The sequence below is a fragment of the Glycine soja genome, chromosome 5 (genome assembly GCF_004193775.1).
Source record: "Glycine soja cultivar W05 chromosome 5, ASM419377v2, whole genome shotgun sequence".
Lineage (NCBI taxonomy): Eukaryota > Viridiplantae > Streptophyta > Magnoliopsida > Fabales > Fabaceae > Glycine > Glycine soja.
In genome coordinates this window covers 38,472,574-38,488,693 of record NC_041006.1, presented here as the reverse complement: position 1 = coordinate 38,488,693, position 16,120 = coordinate 38,472,574, and the positions used below count along the sequence as shown (strand labels likewise).

The 16,120-nt window shown below is 32.8% G+C and overlaps 2 protein-coding genes across 6 annotated transcripts; one reads left to right on the top strand and one right to left on the bottom strand.

Moving 5' to 3' along the window:
* Positions 1–3: 3 nt before the first annotated feature.
* LOC114413100 lies at positions 4–2,080 on the bottom strand. Of its 4 annotated transcripts, none has more exons than XM_028377302.1 (2): positions 1,068–2,080; positions 4–368 (listed from the first exon to the last, which is right to left on the bottom strand). In XM_028377302.1, exons 1-2 carry the CDS (start codon positions 1,948–1,950, stop codon positions 313–315), a joined length of 939 nt encoding a protein of 312 aa, XP_028233103.1. In that variant the 5' UTR covers positions 1,951–2,080; the 3' UTR covers positions 4–312. The 4 variants fall into 4 exon arrangements, with proteins under 4 accessions (XP_028233103.1, XP_028233105.1, XP_028233106.1 ...); XM_028377304.1 differs by having other exon boundaries at positions 4–317; positions 1,068–2,079; XM_028377305.1 differs by having other exon boundaries at positions 4–308; positions 1,068–2,079.
* A 1,944-nt stretch (positions 2,081–4,024) lies between these two features.
* On the top strand, positions 4,025–9,780 carry LOC114413098 (chaperone protein dnaJ A6, chloroplastic-like). 2 transcript variants are annotated; one of them, XM_028377300.1, is made up of 9 exons: positions 4,036–4,180; positions 4,911–5,050; positions 5,233–5,374; positions 6,769–6,892; positions 7,067–7,124; positions 7,675–7,717; positions 8,265–8,313; positions 8,399–8,479; positions 8,561–9,780. In XM_028377300.1, the coding sequence occupies exons 3-9, from the start codon at positions 5,268–5,270 to the stop codon at positions 9,398–9,400; spliced, it is 1,302 nt and encodes a 433-aa protein (XP_028233101.1). In that variant the 5' UTR covers positions 4,036–4,180; positions 4,911–5,050; positions 5,233–5,267; the 3' UTR covers positions 9,401–9,780. The 2 variants fall into 2 exon arrangements, with proteins under 2 accessions (XP_028233100.1, XP_028233101.1); XM_028377299.1 differs by lacking the exon at positions 4,911–5,050 and having other exon boundaries at positions 4,025–4,180.
* Positions 9,781–16,120: the final 6,340 nt, after the last annotated feature.

The window sequence follows — 16,120 nt, the reverse complement described above, 5'->3', positions numbered from 1 at the left end:
AAATAGTAAAGAATGCATAATAAAATATATTGCCTGCGTTTTACTAGAACATATTTTAGTCCAAAGTAATTGAGTTCTTCTAGTTACTGAAAATCCACAAACACTACGGATGAAGGTAGGGTTATTCTCCCCTGCTTCTTTGATCATAAACTATTTTAATAGAGAAAAACGAATCCACAAAGACTACGATATAGGAATGGATGCGGAATGCCTTTATTCTTCCTTTTGAGTAAATCCACTTTTCTGAAGCAACTTTTGCTAATTAAAAAAGGTTGATGATTGCCTCCATTGAATGGCTCCCCTGAATCCTGATCAAACTAAGCAGAAAATAAAACCAGCCAAAATAGGACTCCAAACATGCCAAGCTGCTAAACATTCACACAGAACAGATGATTAATGATACGGGCATGCATAACTATATTTTTTTCTTTGCTAGAGAGAAGATTATTATAAAGCGTTGTACTTTCGCATCCTATTCCTTCTGCCTATACATGAATAAATTTACTCATTACTTTGGTCATACTAGTTTTACACCACCATTTAGTTTTAAGTAATAAAATAAATAAATAAATAAAACATATTTCCTAATACGTTTTTTCTTCTTTTTTCCTCCCCACCCAAATGAGAATATTTAAGTGTAAAAAAGAATAATCTTCACTGAATATATATTATAACGAATGATTTCAAGAACATACAAAATGATTAAATGGTTGTTTATCTTCAATAAGAACTTGAACCAAACAAGACAAGTACTATTAGTTATTATTATTATTATTATTATTATTATTATTATTATTATGTGTGTGAAGAGGTACGTACGTACGTAGGAAGAAGATTATTTTCATACCAAAATAACAGGAATAATTACTCGTTCAACCTTACAATTTCATACTTATATAAGAAAATCACTGACTATTCACTATACCCATCTGAGAGTGACAGTCATTTTCCTTGCGTATGCGTGTAGGAATATATGAAAGGTGAAAAGAGTTAAGAACACGAAGAAACGAGACAACATTTTGACATTGTTTGCAAAACTAAATAAAAAGAAGGAAAAAATGACTTACAAGTGAAGAAGATGTGATTCGCAGAGGAAGAGTCCCAAACGTAGTCCTGGTTCTGGTTGAAAGTAGTGGAGCAATCCAAGCTGGTGTTATAGCCTCCTTTACAAACACACACAAACCCATTCCCAGGCGGCGCAAAGCCGCACACACCGCCGCTACTCTCACACCCACTGCACTTGGTAGTGCCATAGTTATTATCCAAAGCCCCACCAAAAGAGTACTTCAAGGCCACTCCATAGACCCAGTGAGTGGGGTCCGTAGGGTTATCCCCGAGCGATACAACAGAAGCATAGGCACCACACTTCATGGCTTTCAAGTCGAGCTCCCCTTTGCCGTCGAGGTTGGCGGGGGAGTAGACGCAGCAGGTGTTGCTGGGCGGGAAGAGGGGAAGGCCGAGGGCGACGACGGCGGGACACGAGTAGAGTGATGCGCAGAGGTAATCGAAGGAAGGGTCACAGATGGGTGAGGATAGGGAAGTGGTGGGGGGTTGGCAGGAGAGGAGGAGGAAGGTGGAGGAGGCGATTTGGAAGGGGGAGGTCCAGTCTAGGCCGAAGTTGGTGGATGAAGGGTGCATGGAGCTGCAGGTGGACATGGAAGGTGGACTGAGGGTGATGGTGGAGGTGGTGTAGGAGATCGAACTCACCGGGTAGGAGCCGGTGTGGCTTTTCAGGAACAGTTGGTCGCCGGTGCCGTTGGAGCCGCAGGTTACGTAGGGGCTGAACAGAGGGGAGCCGCAACCGTGGCCGGTGCCGAAGGGGTACTTCACCTGCGTTGAGCCGCACGTGTCGCGGCATGCTGTGGTTGTGGGTGGGGCCGATGTAGAAGAGGAGAATACGGAGAGAAGGGTGGTGAGGAGGAGAGTAGGAAGAGGAGGTGGTGGCGCCATGCTTTGAGCCTTGCTCTCTTTCTCTTTCGGGAATGGAATGGTGGATGAAAGAATTAATAGATTCCCCACCTGGCTACACACTCAGCTTCACATGCACATGTAATAAAGATAAAAAAAAAAAAAAACTTTCATCAATGAAAGACATAAGCACTAATTCGAAGTTGAAGTTGAAGTTGAAGTTGGATTATATGGAAAGTCTGAATTATTTTCTTCAAGTATCAAATTCTATTATTATTTGAATTATTCAACAACTTTAACTTTACTATATTAACTCATGGTGTGTATAATCACTTGATTTGTAATAAGAATAGAATAATAGTGCACAAATCTCTTTTTATTTTGAACATTCCATTAACACTTTTTATTTTTTATAAATTTTATTATACTTATTATTTTTTTTATGCTCTCTAGGTATTAAATACCATATTGGGTGTGTATCAAATATTTTTCAATAAGAATATAAGAATTTTTTTAACATGTGTATCGATATCTCAATAATACTTGTTTTAGTGTACTATGAGTATAAAAAAGACAAACAATTCGAGGAAGACCCAAAAAGACTATAAGAGAGGTTATAAAAAAGGATCTCGAAATTAATGGTTTGGATAGAAGTATGGTACTTGATAGAACATTATGGCGGAAGTTGATCCATGTAGCCGATCCCACCTAATGGGATAAGTTGTTGTTGTTGTTGATGAGTATAAAAAAAATTTAATAAATAAAATGTTTTAAAAAAATAAGTATATATAGTACAAATGTTTAATTTGTACGATAAAAGATTATGTACATTCAATTAATATTAACGCATTCAATTGTTTGATTAATAAAGTATAATATATTTAAAAAGTTATTGAAAAGAGAGTAAATTTACTGAGACATATAGTTATTTATAATTCATTTTGAGTATGAGAAAATAGGTTGTATGCTGATATTATAAAGTAATTTTTCTTATAGTGTCACTCAATTATTATAAAGTATCATGTATAATAAATTTATTAAATATTATAATATTTTTTTTAAAGTTATGTTAATAGTAATTTATGAATAATTTATGATGTAATTTTTTTACATTTAAAATGCATCACGATTAAACTCTTAGATTATTCATATAAAATTTAATCCAATTTAGTTGTTAAAAAAAATACTTGAACCAAGTTGAGTAATAGTCAGTGTAATTAAATTTGTTTTTCTTTTAATAACTAAGAGCATTGTGAATAGATAGATAACGACCTAAAGATTAGATAAAATCTGAATAAATGAACTTAATTTTAACGGAAAAAATAATATTTTAATAATCAAAGGGTTATTTCTATTCATTTTTTATGCTTAACTTCTTACGGTCATTGTCTGTACGAAGAAATTATTAAATGCAAAAAATAATTTATGAATCACATACGTGGGTTATAATGGACTTATCACAACAAATGAAAAAGGTTAAAAGAAAGTGGAAAAATTGTTGGAAAATGCTTAGTATTCCCTTAATTGTATTGATTGAGTAACTTAGACTAAAAATGTTTTTACTGAGAACAGAAAAATTATATTTTCTATGTCATTTAATTTAATTGACCACATGTTGTTAATTAATTGCCGAAAATTTAGTATTTTATCATGAACAACATGTGGAAGCCACGAAAAACTCCAACCTGCCGAATTAGAACAACTGATAGGAATAAAATAGTTTATCATTTATTCAAAGTGAAATATTCTTATTGTTTTTTTATATAAATCACACGACTCTTCTTTTTAAACTAGTTATATAATTACGAACTCGAAAACAAACTCAAGATAGTGATTAAGTTAGAATAAATGTAGTAATTGGTGGTACAAATATATTAATTTTTTAAGATTGGTAATTTCTCATTTAAATGAATGATAAGATATTTTTGCTTTAAGGATCTTACATTAACTTTTTAGGAAATTAAATAAGTTTGTAAAACTTAAAAGTAATTGAAAAGAAATATGTTAAGCATATTAAATTTCAGTCTTTATGGTTAGGAAAATTAGAATGGAGCAAGGAAGGAAATAAGTTAGGGGCGAGGCTGGCATTTTAATTTTAATAACCACAATAAATCAAACGGCGAGGAAGAACCCAAGGGAGAAAAGCAATATTAGGGTGTCCATCATCAAATATCAAATTATCAATTGCAAAGCAATAGCCTCATCCTCTTCAACTAAGTGTTCACTGCGCTCTCTCTCAGGTTAATAAAAAGGGAACCACAACTACCACCAGGTTTCTCTCTCTCCAACCAAAAATGTTAACTCTTCACTGCTAATTGTCTGTCACGCTTACATATTTTGATTCTTTCACTCACTTTGTTGTTGCCTAGGCTAGATTTCACTGTTATCGTTTCTACTCTTTATTTTAATGCAGATTATTGTTGTAGTTCTTGTGTTTGGAATTTTAATTTTATTTCTTATGCCATGTGATTTTCGGTGCTTTATTGGTTTCTGGTGTATGAAACTTGAACAGTTGAATAGTTTGCAATTCATTCCTAGGTTCACTTGGCAATTCGATAGTGTTTTGTTTCTGGTGGTCTGGTATTCTTTTTTTTAATATCTTGTTCCTTCTTTGAACTTGCCGAACTCTTACGTTTTTTTTTTTGTTTTTTGTATACTCTAGAGGTTAGATTTAGTGTTTAACTTTATCTGGTAATTGACTTTATTTAGATATCGGTTTGCATTTGGTGGTAATTGATTTTTTCAGTGTTTGAATAGTTAGGAAATAGGTTTCATTTGATTTAGAAAAATGATTTCCATGTTCGAGATCTTTATAAGAAATAGGATTTCAATTGGTGTTCCATAGTTGTCAATCCTGGATAGTGGCGTGTATCTGTCAACCCCATAATAAATGCTATAGCAGTATAGTGTATGGCACGATGACCTGATATTTAAAACTATAAAGTATAAACAATAAATGCTGGAAAATTAAACAAATTACTCAAAATTCATGAAACATGCAGTTAGCAATGAAGTCATAGGTCTTCAAATCTGCATGGTGTGCAAGTCTCCCGGGATGTGACAAGTCTTTCCTGATAGTAGGGTAATAGGAGTGACAAGTTGTTAGTGATAGTAACTCAGGCCCTCGGAATCTTCAGAGAAGGTTTTTTTCCTTACATGTCTTACATCATATGCTCATTGTGTGACATGGCAACTTGAACAGTTGAATCATTTTGCCCCTCAAGTCGCATTCTAAATCTTTTTTTTCCTTAACTTGTTTGCTTCTGTTTAGATGGTCCCTTACCATGCTAGCATATTAAATTTCAGTATACATTTTTTTTCCAGCTAGCAGAAGTTCATCAGAGAAGGTTACATATTAGATGGCAATAACACCTTTTGGTAGTACATCTTCTGCACAATGGGGAATTCATCCTCAGCTATTACTAAGATCCAGTATCACAGGAAAGTTTGCACCATCCAGCCACAAGTGAGTTCTATGATTGAATATTTGTTTTGTAGAATGTTAGTAGTATAGGTGTTCCATTAATAGCAATTTATGAGGCACTCATTGCATGTAACAGCGATAAGTCTGAGGTTCACTGGTTTGCAGCCCTAAAAATCCTTTTCATGATTCATGTTGATGCACCTGCATTGCTCTGTGGGAAAGGAATATATTACTCTTTAAGTTTTAACATTGTTTTCTCTATCATATCGACCAGCAGTGATATGTAATCATAAGTTAGGTGTAATTTGTGATTTTGTTACTTTAATTGTCATTGACCATAATTTTATTGTTTGGATATGGTCTGAATTTCTCAAAAACTAGTGAATGCTTTCCATCCTATCTGTCTTTGAGTATTGTTGGATTTAGAGGGGGAGGAAGAAAGGGAAAGTGAGAAAAAAATAATCTAGAGAGAATTTAGAGAAGGGAAATGCTTTCTTATTACATAGTTTATGCAAAACATCCATATGTATAGGATTTTAATAGACTTGGTGGAGACTTTTTCCTAGGTTAATATCAATCATAGTTATCAATCTCAAATAGCAGCACATAGTGGCTAGCTTTGAAACGGGGGATGGCTGTTATTTTAAATATTATAATACAAACTAAATAGTTTATACTATACATATAAGTACTCAAAAACAAAAGAAAAACCCAAAATTAAAGAAATGCATGATAAATCATAAGAGTAGCAGTTTACACAAACAATCACCATCAATCTAGGAGCAAGAAGAACATAGTAATGACATCAAAAAATGAAATATGATGGTGAAATTAATAGGAAAACAAATAACAAGTTAACTAAAAATTAATAGAATGTGAAATAGAAAGTTTAAGGAAGAAGAAAGAATGGAACACACGGAAAAAATAGTCCTGTAAAGTGTGAAGGAACAGTGGTCAAAACAGGAATTTTTTTATGTGAAATGGTCAAGGAAGAAGGGTTTCAAATCCTACCATTGAAGCAAAAAGTGCATTAAAAATGGGAGAGAAATCACAATTTATCCCCCCAAAAGCTAAACAATGTTGTTTCAGGGTAAAAAAAGGGTTTTTGAAGCATATATCGTGATAGTACTGCTATTTGAATCCTGTTGCAATCAAGGACCACTTCATTCTGCTACTTCGTGCTGCTATAGCATGATATTAACTACTGTGATATTAATTGAGTGTGACTTCGTAGACATTAATACCCATGAGTACTAAATGCATTTTATCGTCTGATACATGAATCTACTATTTCCTAGGTACATTAAATACTATTTCCAACAAATGTTAATATTCTTTAGCATCCTACACAGCAGCTATACTTAATTTTCAGCCTAGTTCATCGTGCTGGATTTTGTAATTTCTTTAACTCACCTTTTTTGCATTGTTACCGGCAGGGTAAGCTTTATGACTGCAACAAGTTCAAGCTTTTTTTCTCGAGATTCCACACTGCTCAATGTGGGTGCGCCCCAAACTTTTAATCGTCGCAAGGGATCGAGGTTGATTGTTAGAGCTAATGCTGTAAGTTTAAAATGCACTCTTCAGCAGTGATGAGTTCCTTTTGTGTGCGTGTGTTTTAAATATATGATTTTACTTTGTGAAAGGATGCCTCATTGCCTCTTATTTCAACTGTATAAAGCCCATGTGAATTATTCAATATATTTTACTGAATATCCTTTATTTGTCAACATGCAGGATTATTATTCTGTCCTTGGGGTTTCAAGAAATGCTAGTAAATCTGAAATTAAGAGCGGTATTTTCTATTTGTTCCCTTATCTGTTACATGATAATACCTCCATTATTAATTTATTATAAGTTGAAATGCTTGAATACAGTGTATTCATTTGCTAATAACCTTTTTTTCATAGCCATCTCTATGTAAGCAAAATAATTATCACAGTAACTTTAGTCTGTTGATTATTAATGATTACCCACTTTTTTGTAACTCTTTCTGCTTCCTTTGACCTTTGAGAAATTAAAATAATTTTACTCTAGGTGTGAAGGTGCATATATATATAAAGCATTATGTCCAAGTGTTTATTAACACATCAAATAGTTGACTTCACCTAGTGAGATAAGGTTTTTGCTGTTGTTTATATAACACATCACGATTGTATCAGTGAAGTATGTCTCAGTTTTCTCTTTTCCATCTAATACCTAAACTTGAACAATTGTGATTGAGAAATTGTCATTAATCAGAATCTGCATATTATTTGCTTGGTTGTGCATATTCTTTTATTGTGATTAGTGACCTAGTGTGTCTGTCATAGCAATATCAAAGCTCTTTACTTTTGATATTTCAGCATATCGGAAGCTTGCCCGGAATTATCATCCAGATGTCAACAAGTGAGTTAAATTCTTTTCCTGATTTCACATATTGGACTGTCTTTTTTCTGATTCATTCCTTTCCCTTGTCAACCCCCCTCCCCCCCCTGGTTGTTGTAAAAAAAAAACACTACTGCTGTGGTCAATGGTTTGGCTATCTCAGATTATGTTGATTGTCTTGTGGGTTTCATTCACATCATATTTTGAACATTGGTTGATATTGCTTTCTCTGTGAATTGATTTCTTTGTTTATTATTGTTTCTTAATATATTATATACTAAACAATAATGCTTATTTTGTTACTGTGATTTGCATATATAGTAATTTACTGGCAAGCAAAATGACAATGTTTGTTCAAATTCAGGGGGGCGGCGTGGAGGACTTAAGTTACAAAAAATGCAATTCCAATTGAGCTTCATTTTTCAAAAATATAAAAACAGCTGAAATTAAGAAAAATAAGCTGTCTCAAACACAATTTTGCTAGTTGCATAATTTTCTGGTGTCATCTGAATCGTTTTATAACTGTTGCTTATTGTTAAACCATTGTCTGCATTTTCTTGTGTTTCAGAGAACCTGGAGCTGAACAAAAATTTAAGGAAATTAGTAACGCATATGAGGTAAAACTGCAGATTATTAAACTCAGTTTGCCCTTATGCATATGTTTAACAATAACTTGTCTTCTGCGAATAAATTCCATTGCAGGTGTTATCAGATGATGAGAAACGATCCATATATGACAGATTTGGAGAGGCTGGGCTTAAAGGTTCTGGAATGGGGATGGGGGTAAGTTACCTCTGATGGTGATGTATAATTTTATTTTGTTATTCTTGTTTCTCAATGAATGATTTCTTTCTGTCATGCCAGGATTTCAGCAATCCATTTGATCTGTTTGAATCACTGTTTGAGGGCATGAATCGCGGTGCAGGTTCCAGAGGTTCTTGGAATGGAGCAATTGATGGTGAAGATGAGTATTACAGTCTTGTTTTGAATTTTAAAGAAGCAGTTTTTGGCATAGAAAAAGAGATAGAGATAAGCCGATTAGAGAGCTGTGGAACTTGCAATGGTTCAGGGGCTAAACCAGGGACTACACCATCCAGATGTAGCACTTGTGGAGGTCAAGGCCGGGTTGTCTCATCAACAAGAACTCCATTAGGCATCTTCCAGCAGTCAATGACATGTTCTTCATGCAATGGGACTGGAGAAATTTCAACACCTTGCAATACATGTTCTGGGGATGGTCGGCTGAGGAAATCAAAACGGATAAGCCTGAAGGTCCCAGCTGGTGTGGACTCTGGTAGTCGTCTGAGGGTCCGGAATGAGGGGAATGCTGGAAGGAGAGGTGGTTCCCCTGGTGACCTCTTTGTAGTTATTGAGGTTATCCCAGATCCTGTCCTTAAACGTGATGACACCAACATTTTATACACCTGCAAGGTTTCGTATATTGATGCAATCCTGGGGACTACAATTAAGGTTCCTACTGTAGACGGAACAGTCGATTTGAAAATTCCTGCTGGGACACAACCGAACACAACACTTGTTATGGCTAAGAAAGGTGTTCCCTTCCTGAATAAAGACAATATGAGGGGTGATCAATTGGTTCGTGTGCAAGTTGAAATTCCTAAAAGACTGAGCAATGATGAGAGAAAGCTTATTGAGGAACTTGCTGATTTAAGCAAAGGCAAGACTGCCACGGGTAGGAGATAAGATTTTGTTGGAAGCTGTGTATCTATCCAAATATTTCTACTTCTTCAAATATTCTTCTTTCTCGGATGCGTCATTCTTGATTACACATTTACTGAGGACAGCTTAACAGCTATTTTACTCTGGGAGGGATTAAATTGTGTTGGTGGAGGTTGTTTATTTGTCCTTGGAAACAGGAGATGAAGAGCAGAAGAACTTAGAGATCTTTTTCTTCGTTGGAACTTAAACTCTTTTTGTAATTTATTTTGGGGTGGGGTGATATTGAATTATGCTTTAGGTTCAATGCTATCTTTATTTCCAAAAAAATAGATGCTCTGAGAACAAAGCAAATAATTATTATTTAATCCCATATATCGAAAGATTATATATTCCTTGTTACCACACATGCACTATTGGAAGTTGAGGACAGTTGCAGATGTTGAGGGATGCTCTTATTAACCGTAGGTGGCAACTTTTTTTTACTTTTTCTTTCTTCTTTGTTGGGGGAATGTTGCTAGTGTAAGTTGCAATCATATCATAAATGGTTACTATTCCATTAGTGTAAGTTGCAATCGTATGATAAGCTCAAACTATATTGAGGTTGTTACTACTCCATACTAAGTGTGTGTTAGTGTTGGCGTCTTTTTGACACAATGGGAAAGCAACAACCTTGTTGCTTCAGGTTTTTGTAATAAAATGTGTAATTTCCACGTTCAACGTGGTGAAACGAGTATCCGAACACAATCTAAATGGTTAAAGAATTACCTTTTTCCTTTTATACCTGTACAGGAAAAGAGCAATGTTAATATCACTTTTAACATTTTTTTTCTTCCAAGTACTGAATTTTAAAAGAATTTATCAATATTCTTAGTTGCACTATGTAATTTTGGTTTTCATTATTTTAATTGCACAAATCCGGTTATCATACTTTTTAGGATTTTTAATTCGGGTCCCTTTCTCCATTTTCCATCTGATAATTAACAGTAGGCTAATAGATTTGTTGACACTACACAAACAAAAGATTAAATCTTTCACCCAATTTTATGATTTTAATATATTAAAAAGTATGAAGACAAACTTCGAATTTTCCTACGACCTTATTGTTAAAACTAGGCAGGATGAACAGACCCAACTCTCATGAGAACCATGAAAAAGATCAGGGGAAAGAACAAAAACGAAGTCTATTATAGATTGAAAAAGATAAAGCTTGGGGTGAGAGAGGCCAGAACTATCGACCTCAGGATAACTCAGAAGCTATGCCACATATGCGTTAGCCAACTGCATCACCATCCCCATTTCATTATGAATGCCTTTAATCAGTAATTAACCTAAATATTGTGTTGCTCATTGTCGGACTATAACTGTTTTTTCCTTGTTATTTTCTCTTATCCTAAAATTAAAATGTTTAGTTTTTTTTTATTAACTTTCATTTAATAAAAATTACTGTTGATATTTTCCCCCCTAAATTTTGTGTTGCCCATTGTGAGAATGTTTAAAAATAAAATTTACACTAAATAATACTATTTTGTTGGGATAAATATTCTGGCGCACGGATTAAAAGTCCTTTCAATCATAACTTTTGTCTCCTTGTTATTTTCTCTTATCTGAAAACTAAAATGTTTAGTTTTTTTTTCCAGTCAAATATATAATTATTGGTCATATACATGATAGTGTAACTTTCATTTAATAAAAAATTATTGTTGATATTTATTTCCCTAAATGTTGTGTTGCCACCGTTGTACGAATATGTTTAAAAGTGAAATTTACAATAAATAATACTATTTTGTTGGGGTAATTACTTGAGCGCAAGGATTAAAAGTCCTTCCAACTATAACTATTTTTTTCTTGTTATTTTCTCTTATCCTAAAACTAAAATGTGTAGTTTTTTCCCTATCAAATAAAAAATTTAATGGTCATATACATGATAGTGTAACTTTCATTTAATAAAAAATTAATATTGATATTTTTTCCCTAAATGTTGTGTTGCCCATTGTGAGAATATATTTAAAAATAAAATTTACAATAAATAATACTATTTTTTTGGGGTAAATACTCCCACGCATGGATTAAAAGTCCTTCCAACTATATTTGTTTTCTCCTTGTTATTTTCTCTTGTCCTAAAACTAAAATGTTTAATTTTTTTTCACTATCAAATAAAGAATTTAATGGTCATATACATGATAGTGTAACTTTTATTTAATAAAAAATTATTATTGATATTTTTTCCCTAAAAGTTGTGTTGCCCATTGTGAGAATATGATTAAAAGTGGAATTTACAATAAATAATACTATTTTGTTGGAATAAATTCTCCCGCGTATGGATTAAAAGTCCCTCCAACTATAAATGTTTTCTCCTTGTTATTTTCTCTTATTCTAAAACTAAAATGTTTAGTTTTTTCGCTATCAAATAAAGAATTTAGTGGTCATATATGTGACACCCTCTACCCCTCACATATATATTAATAAAGGAATAAAAATTCAAATATTAATTAAAAGTATTTTTAAAACATTTTTAAATATAAGCTTTTCAAATGGGTAAAAGGCTCACATTCACTTTCTTCTACATCATATTCAAACTTGTCCAAATAAATAATAAAGTCATCTCGACTCAAAGAAAGTCATATAAGTCTCATACAATTAATATAGAACCTATATCCTAATGTCACATCCTATCAGAGCGTGGTGTTCCCGTGTCCTCTAGCATGAAGTTCTTCATAGTCATCCACCTATTCGTCTGCTCCCCCGAACACAAGTTCAAGATCATCACAGGATTCAAACAAAACAACACACAGGGAGTGAGTTATCACATTCCTAGCTAATAGAGAAACAAGACAATTAAATATACATATTATATAAATGAGATACCACTTGCTTAAACATAGCTCACGTAACTTCACCACTTCGTCATTCAAAATTCACTTTTCAATTATCAATCACATTACACAAGAATCCCACACTTCGATCAAGATATAATAACACATCAATTAGCAAGCATATGCAATAGTTATGCTAAGACTCAATTCTATATGCAATGTGGTACCATGTCAGTGAAAAACCACCCTGGGGCGCTTAGGAGTACATAACAAGACACACCACACAATGGGTTTGTCAGGTCACTCTCACTAAGTAAGATCATAGGGAGACCAGTCAGGGTCACGATGTTTTGCGAGAATGCTCCAACCATATGAGATCAGCATAGGCTTAAAGGAGCACTCAAACCCGGTGACCCCCAAGGCCTACACTCCGAAGAGTCCGTCAGGGCCTCTCCCTCCTGATTCAGGTCCAACCCCTAAAATAATTTTTTTTACATGCAGACACTGCTCATGAATTATACAATACCCACGACCTTACACTCGTGTTTTAAACACGTTCAACACAATTGCGCTACGATTTAACACTGGTTCCTAAATAGGAAACCTACATTTTCTCTTTAACACTGCGCATCAACGCTTTTCTCAAGATAACGCTGGTCGGGTATTGTACAATTCATAGCTTACAACACAAGTAATTTCACATCAAGTGTTAACTACACACTTATCCACAACTAGAACTCATTCACAATTTCACATCTCATAGTGTCACAATCCACCATCACATGTTTACAAGTATCTCACAAATTAACACATGTTCAACTTTACACTTATACTCAATCTCAATAACAATATTATAATCTCAAAGCAACATGTTCTTCTACAATTCATCACATACTCACAATTTGAATCATCATTTCATATCCTCAATATAACAATTTATATAAAACACTATCACATTAGGACTAAAACCCCTTAACTAATATTACACAATTATATCAAAATCATAGGTCAAAATATACAAATATCAAGAGCACAATTTATCAAGCAATTTTCATTAGGACATCAATATTTTATTTATAATCATAAAGGAAAAATTGCAATTTAACAAACATCCCAAAATAAAATCCTAATTTAATCCTCTAAGGATCCCTACACATGTTCTCACTAATCCCCAACTGTGAATAACTCATCCCTTACCTCTAAGCGGGCTCACGTGTCTTCAGCCAGCGATAGCAACACCTCTAGCGGTTCCCGGAAATTCTTTCAATTATTCATCCGACTGCTCCGATAGAATTCTCAAACGTCAGAGAGACGGAGAAGAGATTGAAACCTCCACTTGTACTGTCTTCATACGATTCCTTTTTCTCCCTCCACGAATATTATCTCGCAAATCCCAACGGTGGAAGCGTGCGGAATTGAATTTCGAACAACATATCCAAATTTCACAATAATCCAACGGTTAACGAAACCGGGATCGTAGTTTTACCAAGACAGCTCTGGGTTTCTGCGGGAAAGAAAAAGGCTACAATGCGAAGGGTTTTTCTCTCAGTTCAGACATGATATCGAAATTCCCAACGGTGAGAATGCTCGGAATTGTGTTGCGAACATGATACTCAAATTTCACGACGATCCAACGGTGAACGGGTTTGAGATCGTCGTTTTTCTGAGACTGGTTTGGTGGGCTGCGGGAAAAAGAAAGGGTTTTGAGAGGAGAAAGGGAAAAACGGAAATGAGGCCAAAAGGAGGCAGCTGACTTAACATAACTATTTATACCTAGGGTACTCAGCCTATTATTTGCTCTATATTTATTTATTTATTTATTTATTACTAAAAAGCTTTTTAAATTTATTTACGAAAAATTGGGATGTACGTCATAGTGTAACTTTCATTTAAGAAAAAATTATTGTTGATATTTTTTTCCCTAAATGTTGTGTTGCCCATTGTGAGAATATGTTTAAAAATGAAATTTACGGTTAATAATACTATTTTGTTGGGTAAATACTCCCATGCACAGATTAAAAATTCTTCCAACTATAATTATTTTCTCCTTATTATTTTCTCTTATCTTAAAACTAAAATGTTTAGTTTTTCCCCCTATCAAATAAAGAATTTAATGGTCATACATGATAGTGTAACCTTTAATTAATAAAAAATTATTGTTGATATTTTTTCCCCTAAATGTTGTGTTTTCCATTGTGAGAATATTTTTAAAAATGAAATTTACTATAAATAATACTATTTTGTTAGGGTAAATACTCCTGAGCACGGATTAAAAGTCCTTCCAACTATACCTGTTTTTTCCTTGTTATTTTCTTTTATCCTAAAATAAAATATTTAGTTTTTTTTTCGCTATCAAATAAAGAATTTAATGGTCATATACATGATAGTGTAACTTTCATTTAATAAAAAATTATTGTTGATATTTTTTTTCCCTAAATGTTGTGTTTCTCATTGTGAGAATATGTTTAAAAATGAAATTTACACTCAATAATACTATTTTGTTGGAGTAAATACTCTAGCGCACGAATTAAAGTCCTTCCAAGAATAATTATTTTCTCTTTAATGTTTAGTTTTTTTTCCTATCAAATAAAGAATTTAATGGTCATATACATGATAGTGTAACTTTCATTTAATAAAAAATTATTGTTGATATTTTTTCCCCTAAATGTTGTGTTGCCCATTGTGAGAATATGTCTAAAAATAAAATTCACAGTAACTAATACTATTTTGTTGGGGTAAATACTCCATCGTCCCGCTTAAAAGTCTTTTCAACTATAACTATTTTCTCCTTGTTATTTTCTCTTATCCTAAAACTAAAATGTTTAGTTTTTTTTCCTATCAAATAAAGAATTTAATGATCATATACATGATAGTGTAACTTTCATTTAATAAAAAATTATTTTTGATATTTTTTATAAAGTATTTATTATAAAAATTAATAAATTTATCATGAATGAGAATTGTGATTGAATGACATTTAGACTATTATTTCATGGCCATTAAATTCAAAAGTAAAAATATGTTTGCAAGAAATAAAATTTAGAAAAGTTTGCATCATTCTTTGATCAGTATGTGATGTTTATTTTCTTACCCTATTTACAATTTTAAATTATAAAAACCTGATAATTAACTATCTAGATTTTAGATGATGAAGAAGTTCTAGTGTTGTGATTGAAGACAATTATCATCAATCATCTTTAAAGAGTCATAATCATTCTAGTCATGATTATCACTATCATTAGCATTACCACAATAGTCATCATCATTCTAATCACCATCATTATTTGTTAATATTTATGACCATCATGACCATCACCATTATCTTTGTCATATTGTCAATGTATTTATTATCACAAATTTATCGTGAGTGTTATTATGTTTTCCTCCTCTTTTGTTTTGCTTCCATCATTAGCATTACCATTATCATTAGCATTACCACAATAGTCATCATCATTCTAATCACCATCATTATTTGTTAATATTTATGACCATCGTGACCATCACCATTATCTTTGTCATATTGTCAATGTATTTATTATCACAAATTTATCGTGAGTGTTATTATGTTTTCCTCCTCTTTTGTTTTGCTTCCATCATTACCTTTATTACCAATTAAACTTAATATTTTATATTAAATTTAAAATTTAAAACAAAAAAATTGAAGCTAAAAATTAAAAAAAAATGATTTTTTTTATAATTTTCAAAAATTTAAAACTAACAATTATAATGAAGAGTTTTTTTTTTCACACAAAGAGAAGACAAATGAAAAGAACAAAAATACAATTTCAAATAAGGATGCCATAAGAGTCTAATCCATATTAGTGATCGATATTTTTTTTTAAAGAATGCATCAAAATGAAATACAACTGTCTCTATGTTGAAAATACTAAAAAAATGAAACTGTGCACTACTGCAATTGTCCGATAAACAA